Raw genomic sequence first — 27,936 nt, 5'->3', positions numbered from 1 at the left:
TAGGATAAAAGTCTGAGCACAGTGTGTGATGTTGTTCAGATCTTTTCTGAATCCTTAGAGGAGACAAATGTGAGTGATCCAGAGTCTAAAAGTCAGAGGTGGGGGACTCGAGTCACATGACTTGACTCGAGTCAGACTTAAGTCGCACATTTTATGACTTGAGACTTGCTTGACAAATATTAACAAAAGACTTGACTTTGACTTGACATTCATGACTTGAGACTTGACTCGGACTTGAGTTAAATGACTTGAAAAAACTATCTGTTTTTGAACACACCGCAACATAACCACGTGAAGCAGCAGGCAAGCAGGGAGAGCTATCATGAGCTCTCTCATGGACAGAGCATGCAGTCGTGACTGAACATGGAAGGCGCTATGCCAAGAATAATTAAGTTAAAAAAAATAAATAAATAAAAATAATAACGTTTTGGATATGATAAGAGCTGACTTTGAATTGGTTTTGTGTTCATTAAACTGAAAATTGGGTTAAAATCAGTGCTGTCAACGTTTTCCAGTTTAACGTCAAAAATAGCTATTTAACACAAACTCAGCATCTGTACAAAAGGCCCTCAATGAGTCAAGCATGTATATAGTTCAATGGAAAGTATTACCTATTACATCCAGTAGGTGGCAGCCTATCCTTAATTCAAGTTCAGTGCAAGTATTGCATCAGCCAGAACTCCGGTGGCATTAGGAGAAAATTGCCAGAATCTTTGTTCAGATTTGGACTATTAGCATTTGGTTCTAGTTGGTGTGCGTCAATGACGACATGTAAGTGCGCTGTCTATTATTAAGGTTACTTTGTGATCGTTCTATTCACTGTTTAGTACCGTAATAAGTGATGACTCATCCTTAAGCTAAGCTAATAGTGACTGTTAGTGAAAGATGTCATTTGTATGTCATTTTGTCTATCGCTATGTGATTATTAACAGTCATTATTCATGCTGTAATCATTTAATTGCTGCAACTGATTACTTTATACAGAGAATTGTTGACCTACTTCTAATTTATATTATCCTTATTATTTCAATATTGTTCTAATGCCCTAGCATGTGAGCCTAATGCTGTACTATTTTGTTATAATATTGCAGTTAGTAATTATTCCTTCCTTCTGTTCATTTTAGAACCACACCTTCACACCTGTATACACAATGCAGTTTGTGTAGTTTGGAAGAAAGAAATCCCTGTATGCCATACCATGCTGATTGCTAATTCTGAATCCTAATTACTCCAGTAAATCTGCATCAACCAGATTCTGTCTCCCTGTAGTGAATGCAACTTACAACCAGTTAACAGAGTCATTCCTACCTCTTCCTAACATTGTGGTCCTTCGATCCGGATGTGATTTGCTACAGTGACAGTATGGTTGATGAGCATCAAAGAGGAACTGTTTCAGAGTCTGTATGACCAAAACACCAGACATGTCATCCTGCCTACTTTAATGATTTTGAAGTGGATTATGGAGGTTATCAGCAACGTTGTGAACATCCTCAACCTTTAAGCACAGCACGGTATGAGCACAGACGAGAACAGGAATCTAGTGACAACAGAGGAGGTACATCACAAAGGGCATGTCATACTCCACCTAGAGACTCAAACCCCTCATCTCAGTCGACATCATATCCCTGCCTTCCCAATCCTTTGCAGCCTCCCAGTATCGGACTGCTACTATACCGGAAGCTTCTACTCCCTTCCATGAGCAGACATCTAACATTATGCCAGGCCCCTACAGCGCACTCAAGGGTCAAATAAGTGCCAGTGCTCCAACTACCTTGTATGGAAAAAGTGCCTCACTTGACTTGCATGCTTCTCCTTCATATGTGGTTTCCCCTGATCCTTATTCACCAGCAGCTAGGACTCCACATTATTCCTTCAGTGGCATGAGTCATGGTGCTAATGACCCTAGTTATCCACCCCAGCAGCAAGGAGCTCCCATGACTGAGCCACAGAGTGCTTCGGGCATGATGGTACTGATTGACAAATTGATGGGTCAGCTAAAACTTATGAGAGATGAAGTTGCGTCGAAGCATGGTACCCCTAGCAGATCACCACTCTGTCCTCCGCAATCTTATAAAGAGCCACCTCCTGTCCATTATGAATGCCCTGACCCACCATGGTATTCACATTCACCTCAGTATGCTGCTGACCGAGCTTATGGGCCATCTGACAGATTCCGGAGCAGCTACGAGCCTGCACCTATATCAAAGACTGATAGGTACGAACATCCAGTGCCACTACCTGTTCAAAGACCGAAGCCTTCGTGGTCAGAGCAGCCTTCCATTCAGCTAAAGGAGTCAGCTGCAGAATACTGTGGTCCTAAACCCAGTATACCTTACTTAGTGCATAAAGATCCAAGTGAGTTTGCACATCTAAAGCTTGCTCTGCATAATCTGCTACCTGGGGACGCATCAGAGATGTTCAAGTACCAGATCTTGGTGGATCATCTGCAGCTGGAAGAGGCTAGACTGATTGCAGATTCTTTCCTCCACTCTCCATATCCTTACACTGAGACAATGGCCGCTTTGACAGATAAATTCGGTAAGCCTCATCAACTTGCATTGAGTAAGATTGCTCGAGTCATGGATGCACCAGATGTCCGTCCCTGAAGCCTTCGAACAGTTTGCATTAAAAATTCAAGCCCTAGTAGGACTGCTGAAATCTCTGGGGTCAGATGGGGATGCTGAATCGAGGTGCGGCTCCCACATAGTTCGCCTACTGACCAAATTGCCACCTGATTGAAGAGCTGCTTTCAGGAGACGAATGCTGCCTAATCATGCCTCAAGCTTTACACTTACAGAGTTCTCCAAATGGTTGCAAGCTGAATCGTAGTGTCAGACTAGTGATGTGGTGGAAAACATTCAGACGAAGGGATGGCCAAAGCAAAGGGTAGATAAACACAAAGAGCAAAGGCCAAGACCAGCTACTGTACTGCATGGAGCAGGCAGCCTCGCCACAAATACTACTTCCTTTCTAGTCAAACCTGCCATTTCGCCAGACAGCAAGGTGAAAAGTAAAGCCTATTGTCCCTACTGTGAGAATACAGACCATTTCCTTAGTCAGTGTGTCAACTTTCAGCAGCTCACGACTGAACAAGTGAAACACTGGATTCAAACAAACAAGCGCTGTTGGAAGTGTGGAAGGTCACATTTGTCTGCACAGTGCAATCTGAAGAAACCCTGCAACAAGTGTAAAGGTAAACATTTGCTTATACTTCATGACATCAATTTCAAGCCAACCAAAGATACCGTCCCAGTATCAGGATCCATTGCAGAAACCTTATATCTGGACAAGCCTGGAACAGATAACCGGGTCCTGCTGAAAGTAGTCCGAGTTCTGCTGAGATGTAAGAACCGCACCTTGGACACTTATGCTATCCTTGACGACGGATCCGAATGCACCATCTTGTTATTTGCCGCAGCCCAGAAACTGAATCTGAAAGGTGAAGAGGAAGAGCTATCCATTAGAACCATCCATCAGAAAGTGTCACGACTGCAAGGCTCAAAGGTTTCATTCAGTATCTCCCCAGTGGCACAACCACATAAGACATACCATATCAAGCAAGCCTTTACAGCCGACCACCTGGGATTAGCTCAACAGTCCTACCCTATGGAAGCACTCGTAAGCAAGTACAAACACCTGAAGGGCCTTCCTATCCAGTCTTTTGAGAAAATTCACCCTCTCCTGCTAATTGGTGCTGACCAACCTCATCTAATCACCCCAATCGAGCCAGTTGGTTTGGGACCCCCTGGCAGGCCAGCTGCCATTTAAACGAGACTGGGTTGGACACTACAGGGTCCAGCGAAGCTCCTTCTGAATCCTCTTCATCCTCAGCAGGTCCTTTTCACCTCACTGTCATCCAAGCAAACAGAGCTGATGAAAAATGTTGCAAAGTTATGGGAACTGGACATTCTTCCCTACCGCAATGAGAAACTGGTCACCCGCTCCAGAGAGGATCAGGCGGCCCTTGAAATCCTGAACAAAGGAACTGTGAGAATTGACATAAACTGCATCCAGAGGTGTGCTACCCCATTGTTACGTAAATCCAGCACTGCTTGTCTTAACGCCCCCAAGAAGCAGTAATGCCACACCTTCGGAAAACTGAACGGCATCTCTTGAAAGACCCAGAACGAGCAGCAACCTATTCTGCGGAAATCAAGAAATTGGTGGAAGAAGGTTATGTGGCCAAAATCGACCCAGACAAAACACCACAGAGTCTTGAGACGTGGTTTATACCACATCATATGGTCACCCACAATGACAAAAATCGACTGGTCTTCAACTGCTCGTTCCAGTACAAGGGAATGAACTTGAACGAATCCTTACTACCTGGCCGAGTACTAGGTCCATCGCTTCTGGGAGTCCTGCTGAGATTTAGAGAGCATTCTGTAGCAGTTAGTGGGGATGTAAAAGGAATGTTCCATCAAGTTCGACTTCTGGAACAGGACAGACCTATCCTGCGATTTCTCTGGAGAGATATGGAACAAGATAGAGAAGTGGACACCTATGAATGGCAGGTGCTTCCATTTGGCACTACTTGCAGCCCTTGCTGGGCTTCCTTTGCGCTGCACAAGCATGTTCTTGACAACATAGAGATGGGTGATATCCTGCGATTTACAATTCAGCGGAGCTTCTATGTTGACAACTGCCTCCCGAGCTTGAACACAACTGATGAGGCCAGAGGGCTGATTGACCGTCTCAGAGCACTACTGGCTAGTGGAGGATTCAACATCCGACAGTGGGCTTCAAATCAACCTAGTGTAGTAAGCCATCTACCTAAGGAAGCTCAGTCGACCAGTACCGAACTGTGGTTGTCACAAAGGGAAACAGAAGTTCCTGAATCCATTCTGGGTCTGCACTGGCACTGCCCCACTGACACTCTTAGGTACAAGCACCGCCCCTTAGAGTATGGACCACCCACCATGCGTAATTTATATCGGATCCTTGCCAGTCAGTATGACCCATTGGGCTTTATCCTACCTTATACAACCAGAGCGAAAATCTTAATCCAGAAACTGTGGGGCTATGTGGATCCAGACATGGATAATGTCTCCATAGTAAGAGAAATACATGTGTTCTGTGACGCATCAGAGAAGGTCTATGGTGCAGTTTCGTACCTCAGAATGGAGAATGGTCAAGGCAAGGTACAGTTAGCATTTCTACTTGCACGCTCCAGAGTTGCGCCCAAGAAACAATTGTCAGTTCCCAGACTTGAACTCTGTGCCGCACTCTGTGGAGCTCAATTAGCAGAATTGCTAAGGAAAGAACTTACAATTGAGTATCGCAGAACAGAGTATTGGTCTGATTTAACCACAGTACTGAACTGGTTGCAGTCAGATTCCTGCCAGTTCAAAGTCTATGTTGGCACCGCGATCGCAGAGATACAAGAAACAACAAATCCACAAGATTGGAGGTATGTGGACTCTGCTCAGAATCCTGCTGATGACCTAACAAACGGAAAATCTCTTGAGGATCTAGCCACCCCAAGCAGATGGACCAATGGACCACCCTTCCTTTAAACGCACTCTGATCACTGGCCCAAAAGTCCTGCAGACAGCTCTCTGGGAGATGACTCAGAGTTACTAAAGTCAGTGTTCTGTGCCCTAAATGTAGTAACCTCCATCTCAGAAATTCCTAATGCCAGCCAGTTTGCAAACCACAGAGAATTACTGGAAGCTACCGCACGATGGGTTCACGGGGCGGCAAGTGGACAGCCACTAACAGCTGGAGATTTCCTACAAGCAGAAATACTCCAGTGGAGAGCATCTCAGCTGGGTAGTTTCTTTGATGATTTCCAATGCCTGAAACAAGGTAAATCTCTCCCTTCTAACAGTAAACTGCTCACCTTGATTCCGGAGCTGGACAAAGAAATGTATGTTATTCGAGTGGGAGGAAGACTTTGACGAGCCGAGGCACTTGACATAGCAGCTAAGCACCCAATTGTCCTTGACCCCAGTCATGCCCTTACCAAGCTTATCATTCAAGACTACGATCATCAGTTGAAACATCCAGGCCCAGAGAGAGTCCTGGCTGAAATCAGAAGGAAGTTTTGGATTCTGCGTGGCAGAGAGGCCATCCGCAGTCACCAATTTCGATGCACTGAATGTCGGAAATGGAGAGCCAAACTAGAAATCCCACAAATGTCAGATTTGCCTGTGGCTCGACTTCAGCTATTTAAGCCGGTGTTTTACTCCACAGGAATGGATTGCTTTGGGCCCTTCTCAATAAAGATTGGACGGATAGTGGAGAAAAGATGGGGAATAATATGGAAGTGTCTGACAAGCAGATGTGTCCACCTTGACATCCTATCAAGCATTGACACCAATTCCTTCCTCATGGCATTTAGGAGGTTTGTCGCACGTAGAGGAACTCCCTTCGAGCTTTGGTCGGATCAAGGGACTTATTTTAAAGGTGGGGAGAAAGAGTTGCATGAGGCCTTCAGAAGTATGTCACCTGAGTTACAACAACAGTTAGCAAGGCAGAAAGTTCACTTTCATTTCAACCCACCTGGAGCTCCTCATTTCGGAGGAGCATGGGAACGTGAGATACGATCTGTTAAATCAGCTCTGTGTGCTTCTGTTGGTCCCCAATCTGTTACGGAGGAGGTCCTCAGGACAGTATTAACTGAAGTAGAGGGAATACTGAACTCCAAGCCTCTTGGATACCTATCCTCTGATGTCTCAGATATTGATCCTGTCACCCTGAATCACCTTCTTATGGGGCGGCTCGACGGCTCTCTCCCGCAGGTTGTATATCCTAAAAGTGAAATGAATCGTTCGGAAACGTTGGCGCCATAGTCAGATCTTCACTGACTTATTCTGGTCTGCATTCATCAAGTACTACTTACCAAACCTGCAGACACGATCTAAATGGAAGAAAGATGAAAAGGACATTGCAGTTGGGGACGTTGTTATGTTAGTAGATCCCCAATTGCCAAGAGCTATGTGACTGATCGGAAAGTTCTCCAAGGTCATGCCAAGTGCAGATGGGCATATCAGAATGGCAGAAGTGCTACTCAAAGGACGAACCTATACCAGACCAGTTTCAAGGATGATTGTATCCCTGATAACGTGGATACTTCATAATTGCGGGCCATTCATTAGGGACAAATTTAGTGCCTAAATTTGGGGGCGGCTGTACAAAAGGCCCTCAGTGAGTCAAGCATGTATATAGTTCAATGGAAAGTATTACCTATTACGTCCAGTAGCTGGCAGCCTAACCTTAATTCAAGTTCAGTGCAAGTATTGCATCAGCCAGAACTCCGGTGGCCTTAGGAGAAAATTGTCAGAATCTTTGTTCAGATTTGGACTGTCAGCAATTGGTTCTAGTTGGTGTGCGTCAATGACGACATGTAAGTGCACTGTCTATTATTAAGGTTACTTTGTGATCGTTCTATTCACTGTTTAGTATCGTAATAAGTGATGACTCATCCTTAAGCTAAGCTTAAGCTAAGCTGATAGTGACTGTTAGTGAAAGATGTCATTTGTATGTCATTTTGTCTATCGCTGTGTGATTATTAACAGTCACTACTCATGCTGTAATCATTTAGTTGCTGCAACTGATTACTTTATACAGAAAATTGTTGACCTACTTCTAATTTATATTATCCTTATATTATTTCAATATTGTTCTAATGCCCTAGCATGTGAGCCTAATGCTGTACTATTTTGTTATAATATTGCAGTTAGTATTTTTTTTTTTTTTTTTTTTTTTTTAGTAATTATTTATTTTAGAACCACACCTTCACACCTGTATACACAACGCATTTTGTGTAGTTTGGAAAAAAGAAATCCCTGTATGCCATACTGTGCTGATTGCTAATTCTGAATCCTAATTACTCCAGTAAATCTACATCAACCAGATTCTGTCTCCCTGAGTCGTGACTGACGTCCTGTAGTGAATGCAACTTGCAACCAGTTAACAGAGTCATTCCTACCTCTTCCTAACAGCATCCGTTTTTTTGTCATCCTTTGGCTAGAATTACAAATATGATCACGCTCTTATTCATGCAAATGCTTTTAAACCATTTAAGCGCGCCAAAAGAGAAAAAGAGAATGCGCTGTCTGTGAATGTCGTGTCACACACACAACGCACAGAAAGACGCGCACCTGAATGTCACGCTTGAAGGAACAATTACACATAATGCCAAAAATGTCAGTTTTGTCGAGTATCCTCATTAGAGCAGCCTTGAATGAGTTAAATAAAGTCTTAAACTATAGTAAATAGTTGTGAGAAAGTGGGACGCGTCAAGTGCGGCAGATCTTAAAGTGACAGCAACCAATGCTGTCTGTCACTGAAGAACAAAGGTAACAGAGAAAATTATCACATTTAATTTTTTGCAAGTGCAATGCGTTGTAAATTGTTATTCACTGTTTATAAGGAAATGTCAGCTTTTTTTTGCAATAGCACTTAGTATGTGTACAGTGTCTAATAATTGGTCTTCAGTGTTAGACTTTGAGTGAAAAGCCTATGGATAGTTTATGGGGATGCACATAAATATATTGTATACACACACACACACACACACACACACACACACAAAGAGAAAAAAATAATACAGGCTTGCGAACCCAACCATGCATATACAAACAATACACTTTTCACTCATACACACACACACACACACACACACATTCATTTATTTATTTTTTTATTTTTAGATTTTTATTGTATTGACTGCTCAGCTGTATGTGGACACCTTTTGAGTAGAAATGCATATTGTTTTTTTTTTTTGTAAATAAAACTCCCATAGTCCATTTGATGTTAAAATAACCTCATTTTTGCCTAGGAGAAACATTTGAGATGTTAGAGAGTTAGAGAGACTTTTGATTTTTCTTTCGGGTTTGTACATTCTGCTCACACCCCACTGAGGGTTAGTTTTAGGGGTGGAGACACATGATTTGAGGTATCATTTGTCTGTAGTGCAAACAGTGCAGGATGAGTTACATGCTCAGGATTAGAGGTTTGATCAGATACCGAGTCCTTAATATGAACAATAGTAATAGTAATGCTTGTCTTGAGAGTGTGTGACTGATATGGAATGAGCGAAATCAGGAGGAAAAAGGAGAGAAGACTGAAAGGATATGCAGACCAGTGCTGAGAGATTTTAAAGTGATCCTGTCTATAGTTGGATGATTTATGCAGTGAAAGTGACAGGGAGTGAGAAAGAGAAGAATTAGGAGATTAAAGGATTGGATTAGTTCTTCGTTTTAATGATGCAAATGGAAATGTTAATGCTGTGGAAAGAGAGGAGAGCATCTCTTCACTCACTGACACACTTTCATGCATGGTTTATTCTCCTGTCTGAGGTCTTGGCTCTGCGAAACATTGATTTCTAGCATGCATGTTCACTTAGTGTGTGTATGTGTACTTAGTGTGTTAAAGAAGTAAAAAGGCACAGTTTCTGTTTATGAGTGTTTCTCTTTCTTGTCCAAATGTTGTCCTCTCTTTTTCCAGCTGATGGAATTTATAATCCTGGTGTTAATTTAATCCAAGAATTAATGTAATCATTACTTAAAGAATATATAATTAGAGCTGTAGACTTTCAAAATGCTGATAGAAGATCCAATCCTGATTTACATTTTGCAATGGAGAGAGAGTGAATCTTATGTGTCCACTGGCATTAAGTGAGTGCAGATGAGCGGCATTTTCAGTTCAATCTGTATGGGAACAAAGGTATGTAGATGCAGGGGACTGAGGGACAGAGTTCTCAGTAGGCCCACTAGTGACTGCACCTGGAGAGCGAACCTCTGGAAGGCAGAGATATCACCTCGTTTTATGTCAGGACTCTCAAGGACAATAGCAATTCTCCTTAAGGTTGGCCGAATTTCTCTGTCTTTGGTGCTAAGGCTGGAGGACTCAAATAAGCAGGCACCGCGCTGAATCTTAGGGAAATGGGCACTGTCGTGTGGTGGGCAGGCAAGGGCATGGCCGCAGGTGTTTGCAACTCCTGAAGCTCTTTAGGAGTAGGAAGAAATCCACAAGCATCAGAAGCATGAAGCTGATGAGGGTGTGCTTGTGTAGCTGGGAAAGCAAAAGGATATTTTCTAGGCCCTGGCACCACAGGCTGGTAAGTAGTGGCACCCATGTCAGACAGCGTGAGGTTGCCCATCCAAACTCAGCGAAGTTTCCATCCTCCGCTAAGGCTGTAGCGGAGGCTGTGCTGATGAGAGGTTCTGTGCTCTGGCTTGACTGAGGTCAGCTTGAAGGGACTGAACTACTTGAACTAATTCTCTGACTTCTGCACAGACTTCTCTCAACTCCGTCAAGTCTGCCTGGAAGGCCTGATGTGTCTGCATTAGTTGTGCGTGGTCACTGCGCAGATGCCGTAGCTCACTGTCTTGTGCAGAGGTAGTGAAATCAACTGCTTGAGGTGAAGAGAAGAGTGGTTGAGGGAATGCAGCATGCTGTTGAGGCTTATAATTCAAGGACATGATCTGTGTGCCATCAAAACATACCAGGTCACCACCAGAGGGAGTGGCGTAAGGCTGGAAGGATGTGGGAGGAGTCCGGTGGACAGGTGCCTCCCAGGTGCATGGAACATCATGCTCAGTGACATTTCTGCCTCAGGTATATTGTACCTCATACTGCTGGAGGTAAGCTGGAGGAAGAGTATGGCGCTTAGGGCAAGCTCCTCCAATAATCTCCTCATCAGAGTCCATAATGTCAGATGGGATTACTCAATCTGGCTCGAAGGACCAATTTTGTTGGAGAGGCTTTTGGACTGTTAGGTTCCGATTTAGTAATGGAGGAGTAAACCTTTCTGGGTGCTGGTCAGAGCACCAATAATGAGGAGACAGGTGATCAGGTTTATACGTATTATACGTATTGGCAGAGAAAGGTAAGGCCACAGATGTACAGTCAAAGATGCAGATAGTCTGAAAAATAATAAATACAATGAAGATAATGAATAAACTAAATATATATTGTGTAAATGTGTACAGACCTATCTAGTCCTAATTCTGTTTTGTGCACTAAGCCTGATCTGAGAACAAACCTGCTACATCCTCTCTTGACTCTGGCCAATTATTGAAGTTGTAGCCATCAGAACACCTTTGCTTACATCCCTGAACCTGCCTCATCACCATCTCACAAGACGAGATAAGGAGCCTTCACCCTCACCTTCACCTTCAATCAAGGATATGCCTTTGAACATGCTGGAGCTTGTGGCCTTCATCATTGATCTTTCTCTAAATAATAATGCAAACCTTTACTTGCTTATTTGATGTGTTATCTGCATATGCTGTCTTTTAACATATAAAGATACTGTATTACAGGGCATACCTGGATTTATACTTAAGCAACACTGCTTGTGTGAAGCACAGACAGCTGTAGGCCTCTGCAATGGTAGTAGTGGACCTCTGCAGAAATTCAGACAAGCTACTGAGATGGGCAATGGTGTCAAACAGAAATCCACAAAATCTAAGCACCACAGCATCTTTGGCAGTGTTGCTGAATTTCTTGGCCATGCTTTTCTGCATGTCACAGACTCCTTGGGCACCAGGGGATGTCATCTAAAATTGCACAAAAACATATATAGGTCAATCATAGTCCAGTAAGCCAGTCAGGCTAAGCTAATTATGACTTGCAGTTACAGCAGTTCATTAATTATTCAACCATAATATGTTTCTGTGTGTAGTTTAACTTAAAAAAAATCTGCATTTTATTTGAGGGGACCACCTGCTGTAGGTGTTGGATTATAGCAGGGTAAAAATGTGGTCTAAGGCACAAAGGAGGTGGGCCAACCATCTTGTGCTACCTATTCTGGTAGGTATGAGGGGAGTCAGTGCTGACATGTTGAAGCTGTTGATGAGTTTTGTGTGGTTTTGGGGACTGATGTGATAAAAAGTGTATAAACCTATCAGGAGTTCCTCAGTTCTCTGGAAAAAACTGAAGCCTAATTGCATCTTTGAAACCATCAGTCATAAGTGCAATGAATTTTGCAGTGTTCAAGCTCTCTTTTATTTTTCTTCTCTCAGTCTCAGATGTAATGAAGAAACACTTTAGCTTCTGTTGCATTTCCGTAAGTATTACCCACAGCAATGCCTTTGTGTTCATCCAATCTGGAATAAAGAAAAAAAAACAACAACAACAATCTCTTTATTAATGTTAGTTAATAAATATACAACTGTGCATTGTTTGGTCATGTTAGTTCACAGTGCAATGGCTGTTAGTAAACAATTTTTTTTAATATATTAGTAAATTTTAATATTAACTTAGATGATTAATAAATGCTGTATAAGTACTGTCCATTGTTAGTTCATGTTAACTAGTCTAGTTAACAAACCTTGTACAGTTCTCAATTACTTTAACATTTCAGTCAAGTAATTTTATCTGAAGGCGTATTATGCTTAAGTGCTTTAAATTAATTTAAAGACAAATTCAACTGTGCCTGCAACCACCATATTAATTACTATAATTCTAAAATGTGAAAGGAAAACATGAAAAATGAGTATATGACCATATATTATGTACAAACTAACTAGATCTATTTAATAAAAAATACTCACTCACATATCAAGACAAAGTCGGAGAGAGGCTTTCCCTTTTTCCCAAGGGCATGCACTGTGCGAAGCATATTCTTCATCTTGGTGGCCGTCTGCTCCTGAAGTGTGGTCAGAGCCTTGATTGTAGGAATTGACAACACAGGTAAAGACATTGCCTGTGCAATGCAGTGTTTGTGGCACCAGGACTTTTCGTGTTCTTTAATGTTTTCGTGTTTCTTTTTTTCTTTTTTTCTTCTTTTTTGTTACTAAAAAACAATTTTTGAGATTCTTGATCTTTGCCTGTTTTTGGCAAATGGAGCAGGCCATCGTGTCAGTCGCAGTATCGAATACAAGCCAGTCTCTCTTTGATCCATCGTCACTGAAATGCCATCTCTCGCTAAAACGCAGAGAACCGTCATGAATTTCTGATGTTTGCTCATCATGTTTCCGTTTTGGCAGCGTAGCCCCAGGTATGTGTCGCCACATTCTTGGATTATGAAGAATAAAGAAGGGGAAATTTAATCTTCCGAGATAAAACAGCAATAACTTCTTAGATAAAAGTTACTGGAACCGCGCCTAGGAACAAGCTAGCCAATCACTGCTCTGACCTTATCAGCCAACTTGTATCCTATTATTTGATTCGCTCTTGTCGCTTATGACATAGCAGCTAACCAATCATGACAATCTCTTCACGACAGTCCTTGGCAAAAGATCATGAGATTCACTTATGTCAGAAACAGCGAATCTCTTTAAAAACTGGCTGTCGTTCTTACTACATTGCATTGTTATAATTCATAAAAATGTTACCCTACTACATTGCATTGTTATAATTCATAAAAATGTTACCATTTTGCCAATCCTTACCTGTGTCTCCGCTCCCTTCTGTCTGTAACACTGACACTTTCATATACTCGCCAATGCTGATTTTCACTCACATTTGGCGCTTGGCGAGTGTTAATTTTAGGCCCTGACTATAAATATATTAGTGTCATCAGTCAATCAGTGATGTGATTATGTGTTTTTTTTTTTTTTTTTGCAGCCCCATAGTAATGTCACATGACATTTAGAGCTTAGGTGATTGGCTCAAAATAAATAAAATAAAATATAATATCAATCTATATAATATCAGTATATAAAAAATGATGTTGGGTGTCAAGTAATTTACATTGACTAAACTGAACAAATGGTCAGATTTGACCTCTTGCAAAATGAAAATTGTCATGAATAGCCAGTCATAAATATCTGGGACCGTATGTGTCAAAATTCTAAGAATGACATAATTTTACTCTTATTCCAAGACTTAAGAATAAGTGTGATTTATAAAGTTTCCTAAGTGTTAAGACCAGTGGCCTGTTGCACAAAGCCAGTTTCAGTTTCTACCCAGGTAAGTTCAAGATTAGTTTGAGCAAACTCAGATTTTTCGGGCTCATGAAGGTGGATTGGTTTTTAGCAGGTTTCATTGCTATGGTAACTTACGTTACATGGCTAACCTGCTCCGGGGCAGGTTTTATTGTAGGTTAGAGATCACAGACCAAAACTCAACCAATCAGTTGTGATTAAAGTGACCTGTATCTGATGCAATAAAGCCACTCCCCTTGTATCTCTTGCTCCAAATTAAATCAGTTTATAGTGGAAAACATTTTAAAGACAAAATTGCTCATTTTTTGCTGCTAATTATTTATTATATTTATATTATATGATTTGACAATATTAAACATTGCTTTTAAATCAAAATAAATATAATACATGCATTCATATATAAAGTTTTAAAACAGGTTAAGCTTACATGTTTTCTTTTGCAGTTTTTTGTGAAACTATATAAATTATAAGGCCTATTTGTTTGAATCACATGAATTGATATAGTCAGTTAGCCTATTTTCTTTCAGTTGCCTTCTCGAACTTTCACTGCAGCAGCAGTGTTTATTCCTGCTTTGTAAATGCGTTTAATTTCACGATATTTTTCATAACAATCTCTTAAACTTTATAAGAGAAGTGAATCAAACGGACGATCTCCATGTTTTGTGTGATTGGCTGTTTGCCGCACGTATCACACTTTCAGGTGCATGCACTTCAGAGTTAATTGCAAACTCTGGATTAAACCTGAGTTGACAGAGAATGTTTATACTGAGCGTTGTGAGCCCGTTGAGCCTGATCTAAACCAGGTTGGATTTATATGGATTTGTCAACTCCAAACCTACTCTGAAACTCAGAGTTTGTTCAACTAGCTTCATGCAACAGGCCTTAGATCTCCTAAATTATGTAAGAGTGCTGGAGAGGTATCCTATCCTAGTTAGGAGTAACAATATGGCAGCAGAGAGGAGGAGACTGTGCACTTTCCAACAATGAAAGAATGTGTTGGAATTATATGATGACAGGGAGTTGATAAAACGTCCGGGGAACGTCTGGTCCGGGGAAACGCTACATTTACAGTCATTGCAATGTGTTGTCATGCATTGTTTTTGTTAAAGTCGGAATGAGTTTTCCTCTTATCACCTCTTTCCATTTAAAGACTGACTACACTAAAAGAACACTTTCTTCTTAGGACCAGTATGGTTTTCTTTTTGAACCCATTTTAAAGGATTTACAACTTTGGTCTTTCCCTTGTATATGTAACACATATGTCTTGTTTTGGCCTTGTTTTCATTGTGTTTTTGACCTTGTCCTGTTTCTCAGTATTGTTTGATTAGCAATCCCTATAACCTGGCATTCATTGATTGATCATCCCGTTAATCATCTCATTAGTTCCCTTTGTTTGTCAGTTGTATTTAAGCCCTGAGTTTTCACTCAGTCTTTGTTGGTCTTTGTTGTTGGATGCTACATTTGCAAGTGTTTGGTTGTGTTTCTCCTGAGAGTTCTTCATTAAAGATTATTCCAAAGTTCTTCTTCATTATGCGTGTATTATACACAGCCATACCGGTACAGAAAGACCGACCAAAACAGTATTATAATTAGCGCCATTTTTTCCCTTTTGTTTCTTTTTTGATTAATTTTTTTCTTTTTTGGAGCATTCAGAATTTGAGGGTGGCCATTTTGGGTTGACATCATTGTAGTTCTTAGATCACAACACTTAAGTGCCACTTCTGTCAGGGCTTAAGAATCAGCCTTTGCTGGAAGTTGCTTTTAGCTTCTCTATAAAAGTCTCCTACTCTTTGACAAGTCCTACATTTTACTAAAAAAAAATTGACACTTAAGTCAAAGCTTAAGACTATTCTTAAAAGCATTTCTGAGAAATTTTATACATACAGGCCCAGATCAAAAATGGAAGTTTTTATTATAAATTGGTTCCAAACTGACATTAGACATCTTGTTAGTTCCCTCATGATAGGGAAATCTACAAAGTTCTTATCAGCTCTTGAAATACAATTTTTAATGTCAAAAAGATTCACCGGTGCACTCTCTGAAAGGCAGTCTAGGAACAGACTGCAAAAAAAAGTAAAGCTGAGAGACATTAATAAATGTAAGCACTGGGTAAAAAAAAGAGCTTTTTGATTAAAGTGTAGTGATCCTTCTGTATCAGCAGAAACACGAGTGAAACGACCCACAGTTATCTGCTTAGTCAGTATGTCCATTTCACAGCTGTGCCAAATTCATTTGAAAATGATAACAGCACAATTTTGTGATTGTGGGCTAGATTCCTGATCTAACCCTGGATTCTATCTCATCTTCATAAGTAACATACCATGTAAAGTTATTTTTCCAACTTCGCTTGGTGTTTCACTATGGGAATCGCTTTGGGAAAGCTATTCTGTTCAGACTATCGCATATTAAATTACGACGATAATGATGTCAAGTTAGTAGCATCAAGTCAACTTTGCGTGTTAAGGTGAGCTGTTAGAAGGACTAAGTGTTGTGATGAGTCTTAGGATTACTCTTTTACTCCTCGGCCTTTATGGCGACAATCATTACCCCTGCCAAAGGGAATGAGTCGAAGAGCAGGGTGGCTAGGGAATTACCATCCTCACCCAGACAGGATAGCTCTTTTGTACGGAGCCCCGGATATGACATGCAGGAAAAAAATAGTAGGCTAAATCGTGCGCACGATTTACTAATTTGTTCCCTCGATTTACTAAAACGTGCACACGATTTACTATTTTGTTCCCTCGATTTACTAAAACGTGCACACGATTTACTAAATAGTAAATCGTGTGCACATTTTAGTAAATCGTGTGCTCGATTTAGTAAATCGAGGGAACGAATTAGTAAATCGTATGCACAATTTAGTAAATCATGTGCACGATTTATTTTTTTTTTTTCTTGCATGTCATGTGCGGGGCTCTGTACTTTGGGCCTGCCCAGTGAGAGGTGAAATTTGAGGTCTGCCCCCATACACACCATGCAGATTGCCAGAACCTCTTCCACTCCCTCACTTTATAGTAATAAATGGCAAGTATTTGAAGAATGGTGTGAGGGGAGTCATATTGTCCTATTCCAATGCTCAGTTAGGGACATATTATGTTTTCTTCAGGATATGCTGGATAAAGAGAAGGCTTTTTCTACTTTGAAGGTATATCTAGGAGCTATTTCTGCTTGTCATGTTGGTTTTTGTGACAAGACAGCAGATCAGCACCCTTTAATAAGTCGTTTTATGAAAGTGGCCAGTGCCCAGGCATGATGGTCCCTTTGTGGGATTTGTCTATAGTTATAGAGGCCCTTTCTCAACACACTTTTGAGCCATCAGAATGCATAGGGTTGAAGTTTCTCTCTCTTAAGACGGCACTGCTTGTAGCTCTGGTGACAGCCAAGCATGTGAGTAACTTACAAGCCCTGTCTGTCAGCCCGTCTTGTTTTCTCCAGGGCTCACAAAGGTTTCTTTTCGCCCTAACCCTGCTTTCGTACTTAAGTGGTGGACTCGGCTTATAGATGTCCTACTACAGAACTTACAGCTTTCCACCCTCCTCCGTTCTTTTCTCCGGAGGATCAGAGATTGAGTTTGTTATGTCCAGTATGGCCACTTCGTGTGAATGTGGAGAGGACAGCAGGTTTCAGAAAGAATTACCAGTTGTTTGTGTCTTGGGCTACTCCTCACAAAGGGAAGCCATTGTCACATCAGCAGCTGTCCCACTGGATTGTAGATGCTATGTCTCTAGCATATAAATGCAGAGATTCTCAATCACATGAGGGCTTAAGGGCCAACTCCACTAGGGGCATGGCTACATCATGGGCGCTTCTTAAGGGAGTTTCTGTTCAGGATATCTGTGCGGTGGCAAGTTGTGATACGCAGCATACTTTTGTGTGGTTGGTAACACTTTAGAATACTGATCCTTCATTAATAAATAACTACATCAAATTTTGGTCAACTAAGCCTCTTCTTGTTGACTAACGGTTAGTCGACTATTAGGGGGCAGCCCTACTTTTAACCACTATAACAAAAAATGTGTCTGTAGAGAACCACCTATTGCACCTTTAAAGGGTTAGTTCACCCAAAAATGAAAATTATGTAATTTATTACTCATCCTTATGTCATTCTACAGCCTTAAGACCTTTGTTAATTTTCCAAACACAAATTAAGATATTGTTGATGAAATCCGATGGCTCAGTGAGGCCTCTATTGAGAGCAAAGCCATTCAAACTCTCAAGGTCCATAAAGGTTCTAAAAACATATTTCAAACACTTCATGTGAGTTCAGTGGTTCTATCTTAATATTATAAAGTGACAAGAATACTTTTTGTGTGACAAAAAAACAAAATAAAGACTTTTCAACAACATCTATATGGGCCGATTTCAAAACACTGCTTCATGAAGCTTCTTCATGAAGCAGTGTTTTGAAATCGGCCCATATAAATGTAATTATCTATCTGTAAATATAATTAATCTATCTGTAAATATCTTGATATTGATTAAATTTGTTAATTTTGTGGTCTTGTTGAAGAAACAGCTGCCCATTTATTTTGTCATTGTAGTATAACCAATTGTCACACCCTCACACCACATGGACTTTCAGTTTGTTTGTTTGTTTTCATTAGTCACATGTGCTCCTTTGTTCTGTTTTCCCGCCACTATCAGTCACCATGGACACTAACCTAATCATCACAGCTGCCTGTCATTTGTGTATTTAAGTTCCTGGTTTTCCTCAGTTCATTGTCGGGTCTTGTATTGTACACATCGTGTGAGTTTCTACACAGCCAACCTGTTACACCAATACATTTTGAGTTAAAGTTCTTATATTTTTAACCCTACTAATCTGACCCCCAGTTTTATCCTTAAATATATTATCTTTTATTATGAAAAACCCAAAATCATTATCTCTTGAATGCAAAAATTTTCATCCACAAGCAAAAGTGGCTTAAATCTCCTTTATGTTTTCCTCTTTTTCTTGTTTTTTTTTTTTTTTTTTGGATGCATTATGATGAATTATTCAAAGATATTTAACCTTGTCATTGTGCTTTTTTTCTGTGTATATAATCTCATACTATGATGTACGCAAACCCATGATATTTTTTTTTTTTTTTTTTTAATCATGATTGTTCAGTGTTAAAGATACAACAATGGTATTTACCCTGGTCTTGTATGTAATTATAAGTATATAAGTATATATATATATATATATATATATATATATAATATATACATACATACATGTGACAGGTGCACCAACACCTGATAGCACTAGTAACTCAACAACCCTACGTAGTACGGTTTTCCTCAGCGTTTGCAATGTCTGCACAAAGGAGACGTCAGGCAGCTGCTCGAAGATCTCACCTTTGGAGAAGACTGTTGATTTTATACTCTAAAATGTAAGTATCACTACTTAAAAATTAAGATAACCCCAGAATGAATTGCATTGCTAGCCCACCCCAACACTTACGCACAATAATAATGATAAATGCTGACCATTACTTCATTATATTACCTTTTTTTTTTTTTTTTTTTTTGATGTTTTTGTAAAACAAGAAAAATGCTATTTGTTTTGTCATATGACATAGCTATGCATGAACACACACTAGACAAATGCAGCTGAGGTGAATACATTTCAATTTACAGTCAAGCAATGAATTAATAAAATAATTATATTTTATTTACTGACAAGAAACATGAATAAATGAGTAAAAGAATGAATAAAAGTAACCATCACAATAAATAAATACATATACATGTCAACAACAAATGAAACAAAGCTTTATTTAAACTTATTGTTCTAACAATCATGTATTCACAGGTGGTGAACCCCACATCCTACTGCCATCTCAACACAGCTGTGCCCATTCTGCAGCTTTATTTTGATGAAGAAGCTGACCATCACCGTGAACACCTTCGCCTGTCTTTGCCATCCATAATGTCCCTCATTGCTGCTCTTTTTAATGGGGACATCATTGATCCAGAGGATGAGGAAGACCATGTCGTCAGCCCCCCCTGAATCCCACAACCTTGAAGCAATAGTGGGAGAAGATGCGCAGGACAATCTGTCTGCCGCTGTGTCTGCTCCAAACTTTCGTGTTTCGATCAAACTTTCCATCAGCATGGCTACCTGTAATACATTTAAACAGATTAAAACGTTTTACAATTCATGTCAGCATTCTTTTTCTCGCCATATTTACAATTACATCCTAATTTTTGTTGTAGCTTTATTACTTTTGTAGTGTAGTGGGTTAAACCACTCAGCTGGTAAGCAGAAGGTTGCTGGTTCGATCTCCACAGCTGTCACCAACAGTGTGGCAAGGCACTTTACTCCAGGTTACTCCAAGGGGATCGTCCCTGTAATAAGTGCACTATAAGTCGCTTTGGATAAAACCATCTGTCAAATGCATAAATGTAATTTCTGTAAATCCTTTTTTGTTAGTGTCTCGGGCACAAACGCACAATAAAGCTGCTTATTTCTTAAAGTTTACTTTTTCAAGGTACTACTATAATATACTGTAAATGCATACATACATTTCTTACAATTTCTAGGGTTAGTTCACCCAAACATGTAAATTCAGTCATTATTTAGTCTTCAAGCTGTTCAATCCCTGTTTTTTTTTTGGTTTTGTTTTTTTTTTTTTTCTGAACACAAAAGGTGATTTTGGTCAAGTTTGTCCTGCTGGTTTCTGTTAAAACAATATCAGTCAATAGAGCCTGACTTCCAGAAGCTTCATGACATTATTTGATGATGTTTTTGAAGCTCCATTGTATGAACAGAAACCAGCAGAACAAACGTGACCAAAATCTCATCCTGAATGTATTTTGGTCTTTTTCTAGATGATCTGACTGGCTCTGGGCTCACTGAGAATGAGGAGACCACAGCAACATCCGGGCTAGATGAGGCAATAAGGGCAGGTGGAGTGATGGAGGGTCTCATCCATGGCACTATACCATTTCCAGGATGCTGCTGTGTTTCCTCCTTTTTTCCCCACAAATGCCGCCGTCACCTTGCCTTACAGGCCCTGCGCCACCACAAAAGCTCTGTAGCAAATGCACAGAAATCAAGAATCAGAAAAGTGCTGTAATAACTCCGTTTGAAATTACAATAATTAAAATAAACTACAAATTAAGATTTTAATAGATATTTCATTCATTTCTGTAGTATACTCACTCAAAGCCTTTGATGGCAGCATACCTTCATCAGCTTCTCTCCACCAGATAAACACACGTGTGCTCATCTGTCCTTGTAACATCCAGACAAGATTCAAGTTTCCTCTGTGATTTATGTGCTCAAAACTACATTTACATGTTGAGGTAGTTACTGATGTGTTAACTCACTTTTTATCCAACACAAATGTTCCTTAATTTATCAACAGTACTAATGGACAAGAAAAATAGATAACTTATGTTTAGTTACAGTAGATTTTTTGACTTGTAGATTTATTAATTTACATTATTTACATTCATGTAATGTAAACAGTGTTGACAACAGTGGTTTCTACATAATAGCACACATACATCATTCTGATTAGATGTCTATTTCATCTTGTGATGTGCTCATCTGCAATACTTATTGAAGATTCTCCTGTCAGATATTAAATAAACATTTAGTAAGCATCTTTAAGGTGTATATGGTTTAGAATGTATGTAAATCCACTTTGGAGACGTATGTGTGATTACTAGAGCTCCCCTGTTATCTATACACAATGAAACATGTTTTTACAACAAAATCACAACTATACTCTACTACTGCCTAGCATCTTTACACCTTCAACAAATTCAACAGTTTACTCTACAATTGTTTAACAAATGCGATTTTAACACAAGGAACCATGTTTTTAGTTTTTAATACTCACATTTGATAACACACATCACTTTTCTCCTCCGTATTTGATTATGACGTATCCTTTCCCGTGGCCTCCTGGGAAGGCTGGGATAGAAAATTACCCGACGATGAGTGCTTCCGAATATGGGCGGGAGCAGTAGGCCATCCGGGAACTTCTCGCCTACTCTTTTATGAATACTGAGGTTTCGAACGTACTGCTCCTTTCACGTACTGTTTTCTCCTACTAAATAGTAGGTAAGTAGGCATATTCGAATGCACTTCACATATACGCGTGTCCAAATCTCACGAGAATTAGACATCACCCAGGTAATTCTCGCCTACTCTTTTATGAATACTAAGGATTCGGACATACTTATTCGTTCACCTACTGCTTTTTGCCTACTATATAGTTGGGAAGTATATGGTTCCGAACACAGCCTCTCATTGCTAATTCTTGTATGTGTCTAACTGCATTTTTGAGCGCTTCTGTATCCTGTTTCTTCTGTGTCCTGGTTCTTTTGATTCCCTGCCCTTGGATTTCTCAGTTTTGCCTCAGCCCCTGTACTCAGTTATGGTTTGGATTGTTTGTTTGTGTATGACCTTTTGCCTGGATGTGGATTTTGATTGTGGATTACCCTTTTAATAGATACTGCATTTGGATCTTCAACCTTCGTGTCTCTGACCAGTTCATGATATCTTCCTTTCATGTTCACGAAACTTTATTTCTGCCTAAGAGAAACATTTGAGATGATCTTTCAAATAATTCCAGGGTTAGCCCCAAAATGTATTGAGACATTTAAGCCACAGTTAATGTTATTGCATTATATATATATATATATATATATATATAGTACTGTGCAAAAGTCTTAGGCACGTTAGTATTTTTTTACACACACACAAAATGGTTTTTTATAGTTATATAGTTTTACAGTTATTTATATCTTTTGCTGTAGTGTGTCAGTAGGTCAGTCAGTTTGCATTTCCAAACATTCCTTTTGCCATTAATTGTGATAATTCTGTGAGATTTTTGTATGCACAAGGAGTCTGACAACAGCCGGTATGCTCCACGCGAAGATCTGATCGCACCATCATCGAGTCCATCTGGGATTACATGAAGAAACAGAAAAAACTGAGACAGTCTAACTCCAGAAGAACTGTGGTAACGTCTCCAAGACACTACCTGAATACCTACCTGAAAAGCTACCTGAAAAAGCAAGTGTCCCTAGAACAATAGCTGTTTTAAAGGGTGGTCACACCAAATATTGACTTGATTTAGTTAATAGAATTTAATTGATAAAATCTATTTATGACATTATTTTTGAAAGCATCCTTACTTTACAGCATTTTTACACAAAATAGCCTAAAACTATTCACTATACTGTAGCTTTGCAGGTAGGTTTCTTCAAGCATCTTGGACATGTTGCCACAGTTCTATATAGAGTATAAAAGCACTGGGTCATTTCATTGTTTGTATCACTCTGGCAATGTGGGCAGTGTTGAACTGAAGTGAGCAGAGCTATGATCATCTACACAAAGGGTCATAAAAGTGTATCATCTGCAAAAACAGGATTGATTCAGTCCAGTTCTGGAGCACTAGAGTTGCTCACCCCATGTTAGACGCTGAAACAGGCTGGTATATAACTGGAAGCATACTGTATCTGTTCTGAAAAATTTCTCCTCTCTTTTCCAAGTTGAAAGTCTTACTTCAAGTAGCAGTCTGTTGTATTTATCTATCTGGAAATTCTGACTTTCCAAATGTATGATAACCTTGTTTTATAAATTATTTATGTATTATATTTATGTTTTTTTGTGCATATTTACATTGAAAATTATAGGTGTATTGTGCATACAGTTTGGGGTACACAAATATGACTGTTCGGTACGTACCTTGGTATTGACGTCACGGTTCGGTACAGCAGGGGGAGAAAACTAAAATTGCTTCTTTTTTCTTCTTTTTTTATTAAAAAGTGGTTTGTTGAACAAATTGTGTCTCTCTCTTTAAATAAATTCAATTATAATTATTCTTAAGGATAAAAAAAAATCTTTTACAGCTAATGCTGTAAACTATATACAGAGCCCTTTCTTGCACATTACTATAATTTTAAAAGGTTGCAATTAACAACAGAGCCCAAACTATTAAATTAAGTTGCTATTTATTTTTAGATACAATAATCAAAAAAAAACATGTAAATTGCACATAAGGCGGGTTTTGCATTAACTTCTAAATCTAATTATAAAATTATTACTCCAATTCATTTTTGAAATATAATCATTATTTCATTACACAGTTACTGTCATAACTTGTTTTCATGACAAATTTATTTAAACACGTATTAAATAATTAAGACATTACTAACGTAATTATAATGAATATCTAAGCTACATATATTCAGTGAAATGCTACCCTCTAGAGTTCATTTCTCTAGTGAACTAACATGGAAAGTAAATGACTTGCCTGAGGTAAATGTAATGCTATGTGAGATATTATTCTCAAGCTGTTTCATTTATGTCTTTCTATGGTTGAAACACTGGTTGAGAGATTACACCCATGCTGTGTTCGAAATCGCCCCCTATACCTCATTCACTATTCCCTACATTACTCCACTAATATAGTCCACTTGAAGGAGTGAATGAAACGAGTGAGTGAATTCGGACACTGAGTGCATAGTTTGTGCTGCTGTTTAATAATCTTTTGAAATGTAGCAAACTGGCAGCTCCAGTAGTAATGAATATTTATGTTGAACTAGCATGTTCAAACCTTTTAAACAATTTAATGATTAATTAAAAATGAACTGATACCTGTATGATATTGCTGGACCAGCGCGGTTTGGAAAATGAATGAATGATTGATTCAGCTGCGGGCGCCATCTCCTGGCAAGACGTGGGAATTCATTCAGCGCGCGACTCTCACAGTGCATTATGGGTATTCTCTAGCCGTTGAGCGTGCATCGGTTGTACACTCGTTATTGCGGTGCATTGTGGGATTGAATGAGTGCACTCAACATCATCCACTATGGTTTCGGACACCACTACAAATGGCTGTCCCCTCAAATAGTGCCCTATTTAAGGGTATAGGGGGCGATTTCGGACACAACCCCATATCTAGATTGTCTGTTTTTCTTCTTCTGCACTTTTTCCTGTTGTGGCAGTTAGCAAACAACATTGGATTACCGTGTGCGCCCCCTTCTGTATTGGAGTGTGGATTGCCTGTGACTGACTGCGTCGTCTAACTGCAACTGTGACATCAGTACCGTACAGTTCGGGGCGAATACATATACAGTTACACCCCTAGCACACAGTATATTAAATGTCAACCTGTTTACACCTGGTCACTTCATGTGTTTTTACTGATTGGATAGCTTTCTGATTTGTCGTGTCACCACTTCTGTTCTCACACACATTATGCCGTTGCACAACATTTCAAAATAGTAGTCAATAATACAATTCTTCTCATGAAAACAACATTCGCAACAGCAATGCAAACACATACAAACATCAGATCTAAGTAACATAGTCCTTCAACCAACTAGGCTTCTGAACATCACATCTAGGTCTAGTGGTATGAGTGTGTGTAGTGAGGAGTGTTCTTGGCCGGAGTGTTGGTGTGCATGGAAATGCAGTAAGATGGGAAGAATTCCATGGCTTTTCATCACTAAGAATGTATGTACCCACCCCAAGTCTTTTGGCAACTGATTTGATAACTGCCAGCTTGAAAGTTTTTGGGACATCTCCTAAAGAAAGTGAAGAGTAAATAATGTGGTTATGAGATTACAGAAAATGCTTTAACTTTCTTCAAATGGGGTGCAGCACTATTATAGTGATTGAAGAAACTATGAATGCAGTCTTCTTCAAGCGCTTTTGGGCACACAGAGCATTTGCAATAGATCTGGAAGAATATTAATGAAGTGGTTGTTAGTGGTTGAAATAATAGTTCTACCAGTCGGGTGTTACTGTGCAGGCTGAGTGACCTTGGCTATATATAAGTGTAGCACACACGAGAACCAATGTCAATGTCATCTGCTGTCACTGACATCAAACCTGGCGCAACTAAATTATTACTATTCCTTTAAGTTTCAGGTGGTTCATTAGCTTTCTTTAATGCATTACCACACTCTATGTGGGTGGTGTGGTGTATTGATTAAGGCTCAGGGCTGGTAACTGGAAGGTTGCTAGATGAATCATCCCCTTTGTGCCCTCGAGCAAGACACTCAAACCCAAGTAACATGTAAATGTGCTAATAAGCAGACTGCATTTTTTGCCAATTTTTGTTAACAGTTAACAATCTTTCTCTTATCCCAAATTAATATGCAACTATAAGTAAAACATTTCTAGGCTGATTCATTCAAAAGGTGTAAACACCATGACTCCATCAAAACACTTCTTGTGCACTTTTTGTTTGAGTATCCTGACACAGAATTGGTCAGAAATTACACACATCAAATTACAGGTATTATTGCTTTATTTACTATTACAGACATTTGCAGGAACTATTTGGTTTAATATATTTGTAGTCCATACTATTAAATTAACCAATAAATGACATCTTTTTTTACCATCATTTATTCATGATACAAGAATGTTTTCTCTCTACACAAAGTATCATACTCAGTTTCTGTAAAAATGTGTTTTAAAAACCTCAAACAATCATAGGCTTGAAAAATAAACCAATGCATTTAAAAACCAGTCTGAAAGACATAGACTGTCATATACTGTATACATTTGCTTTTCATTTTCATTCAGGATGTCTTGATCCTTTTTAAACACCCCAGTTTTAAGGAAGATTTGTTTATTTAGTCTACATACAGTATTACTAAACTGCTAATAGACTCTGGACTTAAACTGAAGACATTTCAGAAATCATTTTCATAATTTTAATTTCTGTTTGTTCCCCTTCTGAAAAGACAGGCTTAAATCAATATGAATTCCCATACCACTTTTGCATGTTAGTGATGGTTTTGTAGCTGGTCAAGCTGATGGACCAGCAAAACTAAGCTAGTTTTACCAAAATCTTGTAGATCTTGCTAGTGAAGCTAATAAAACTGGAGCATAGCTAGTAGGTTATTAAATAATTAATAGTCGGTTGATACTTTTTTTGTTTCACGTAACTAAGGGTAAAAATAATATCCACTGAAATATGATACTTAATAATAAAATAACAAGTATTTTTGTGTAAATAACTTTCAGGAACTATATATAAAATTAATAAGGAGCAGTAAATAAAGAGTGATACAAAAAAACCCAAAAAATTATCTTTTTTTTTTTTTTTGGCATGCACAACACAGAGTGAACCACACAGCGGTGTGCTCTTCAGATCAGGTTTGTGTTGAAGAGCCTCTAACAAGTCATTTATTCACATAATTAATAATGTAACTTAGTGCTTCTTTACAACTAGGCAAAGTAACTTACATATAGCTGGTGAAACTAGACCCAGAACCCAAAACAATGCTGGTGTTTTCAGCAGGGTGTTTTATTCGTATTACGCATTATATTTTTTGAGCAGATCGCTCTGCCAGTGCCTCTTGCGGTCAGGGAAAAGTTTTGGTATGCGGATTCTCCTGAAATCCTCGATGCATTTCTTTAGCTCTTCCTCCATCACCTTCTTCTCATCTTCTTCAGGGTCTTTGCTTAGCGGCCTACCATTCTCTCTGGTAATGGAGGTGGTGGTGGAAGCCATGGTGTTGGGGATTGTGGGTCGGGGAAGTGTTTTCAGAGACAAAGTGGTGGGTCGTGCTGGACTGAAGGCAGGCAGTGGAGGGGGGCTCGGTTCCTGGGGCAGAGACAGTTCAGGGCTGTCCAGGGGTGGCAGGGGTGGGGGCAGGGGTGGAAGGGGGTCTGAAAGAGATTCATTGTCCAGGTCAAGGGCAATGTTTGTGTCATCCTGGCTATAGACGTTGGACATATGTGGGTTATATATTGTCTCCTCCACTGCTCCGTCAATATCTGGAACACTGAAGCAGGGCGACATGGACGTTTTGCCTCCTGTCAATAGAAGAAGCAGAAATTAATTTATATTAATTAACTATGTTAAATGCGTTTGATGATAAAAGGAGAAGCAAATATACAGAAGCACTGAATAATGGCTTTGCAATTTTTATACAGTATACAGCATAATTTACGTATTTTTTCAAAACAGAGAAAACAAAAAGTCACTTATTATTATTTAGTAAAATGGAAAACAAAAGTAATCAAGAGAACAGAGTATAACACAACATTTTAGTTTATTATTTTTATTCATACAATTATATTAAATTCAACAAAATTGTGTTTTTTTTTTTTTTTAAAAAGATACTT

At 39.4% G+C, this 27,936-nt stretch overlaps 1 protein-coding gene across 1 annotated transcript; it reads left to right on the top strand.

Moving 5' to 3' along the window:
• Positions 1-201: 201 nt before the first annotated feature.
• On the top strand, positions 202-21,402 carry LOC127494876 (uncharacterized). Its single transcript, XM_051861071.1, has 3 exons — positions 202-771; positions 1,125-7,348; positions 20,658-21,402. The coding sequence occupies exon 2, from the start codon at positions 4,080-4,082 to the stop codon at positions 5,514-5,516; it is 1,437 nt and encodes a 478-aa protein (XP_051717031.1). The 5' UTR covers positions 202-771; positions 1,125-4,079; the 3' UTR covers positions 5,517-7,348; positions 20,658-21,402.
• The last annotated feature ends 6,534 nt before the right edge of the window (positions 21,403-27,936 follow it).

Source organism: Ctenopharyngodon idella, chromosome 14 (genome assembly GCF_019924925.1).
Source record: "Ctenopharyngodon idella isolate HZGC_01 chromosome 14, HZGC01, whole genome shotgun sequence".
Taxonomy (NCBI): domain Eukaryota; kingdom Metazoa; phylum Chordata; class Actinopteri; order Cypriniformes; family Xenocyprididae; genus Ctenopharyngodon; species Ctenopharyngodon idella.
This window is presented reverse-complemented; position numbering and strand designations above follow the sequence as displayed.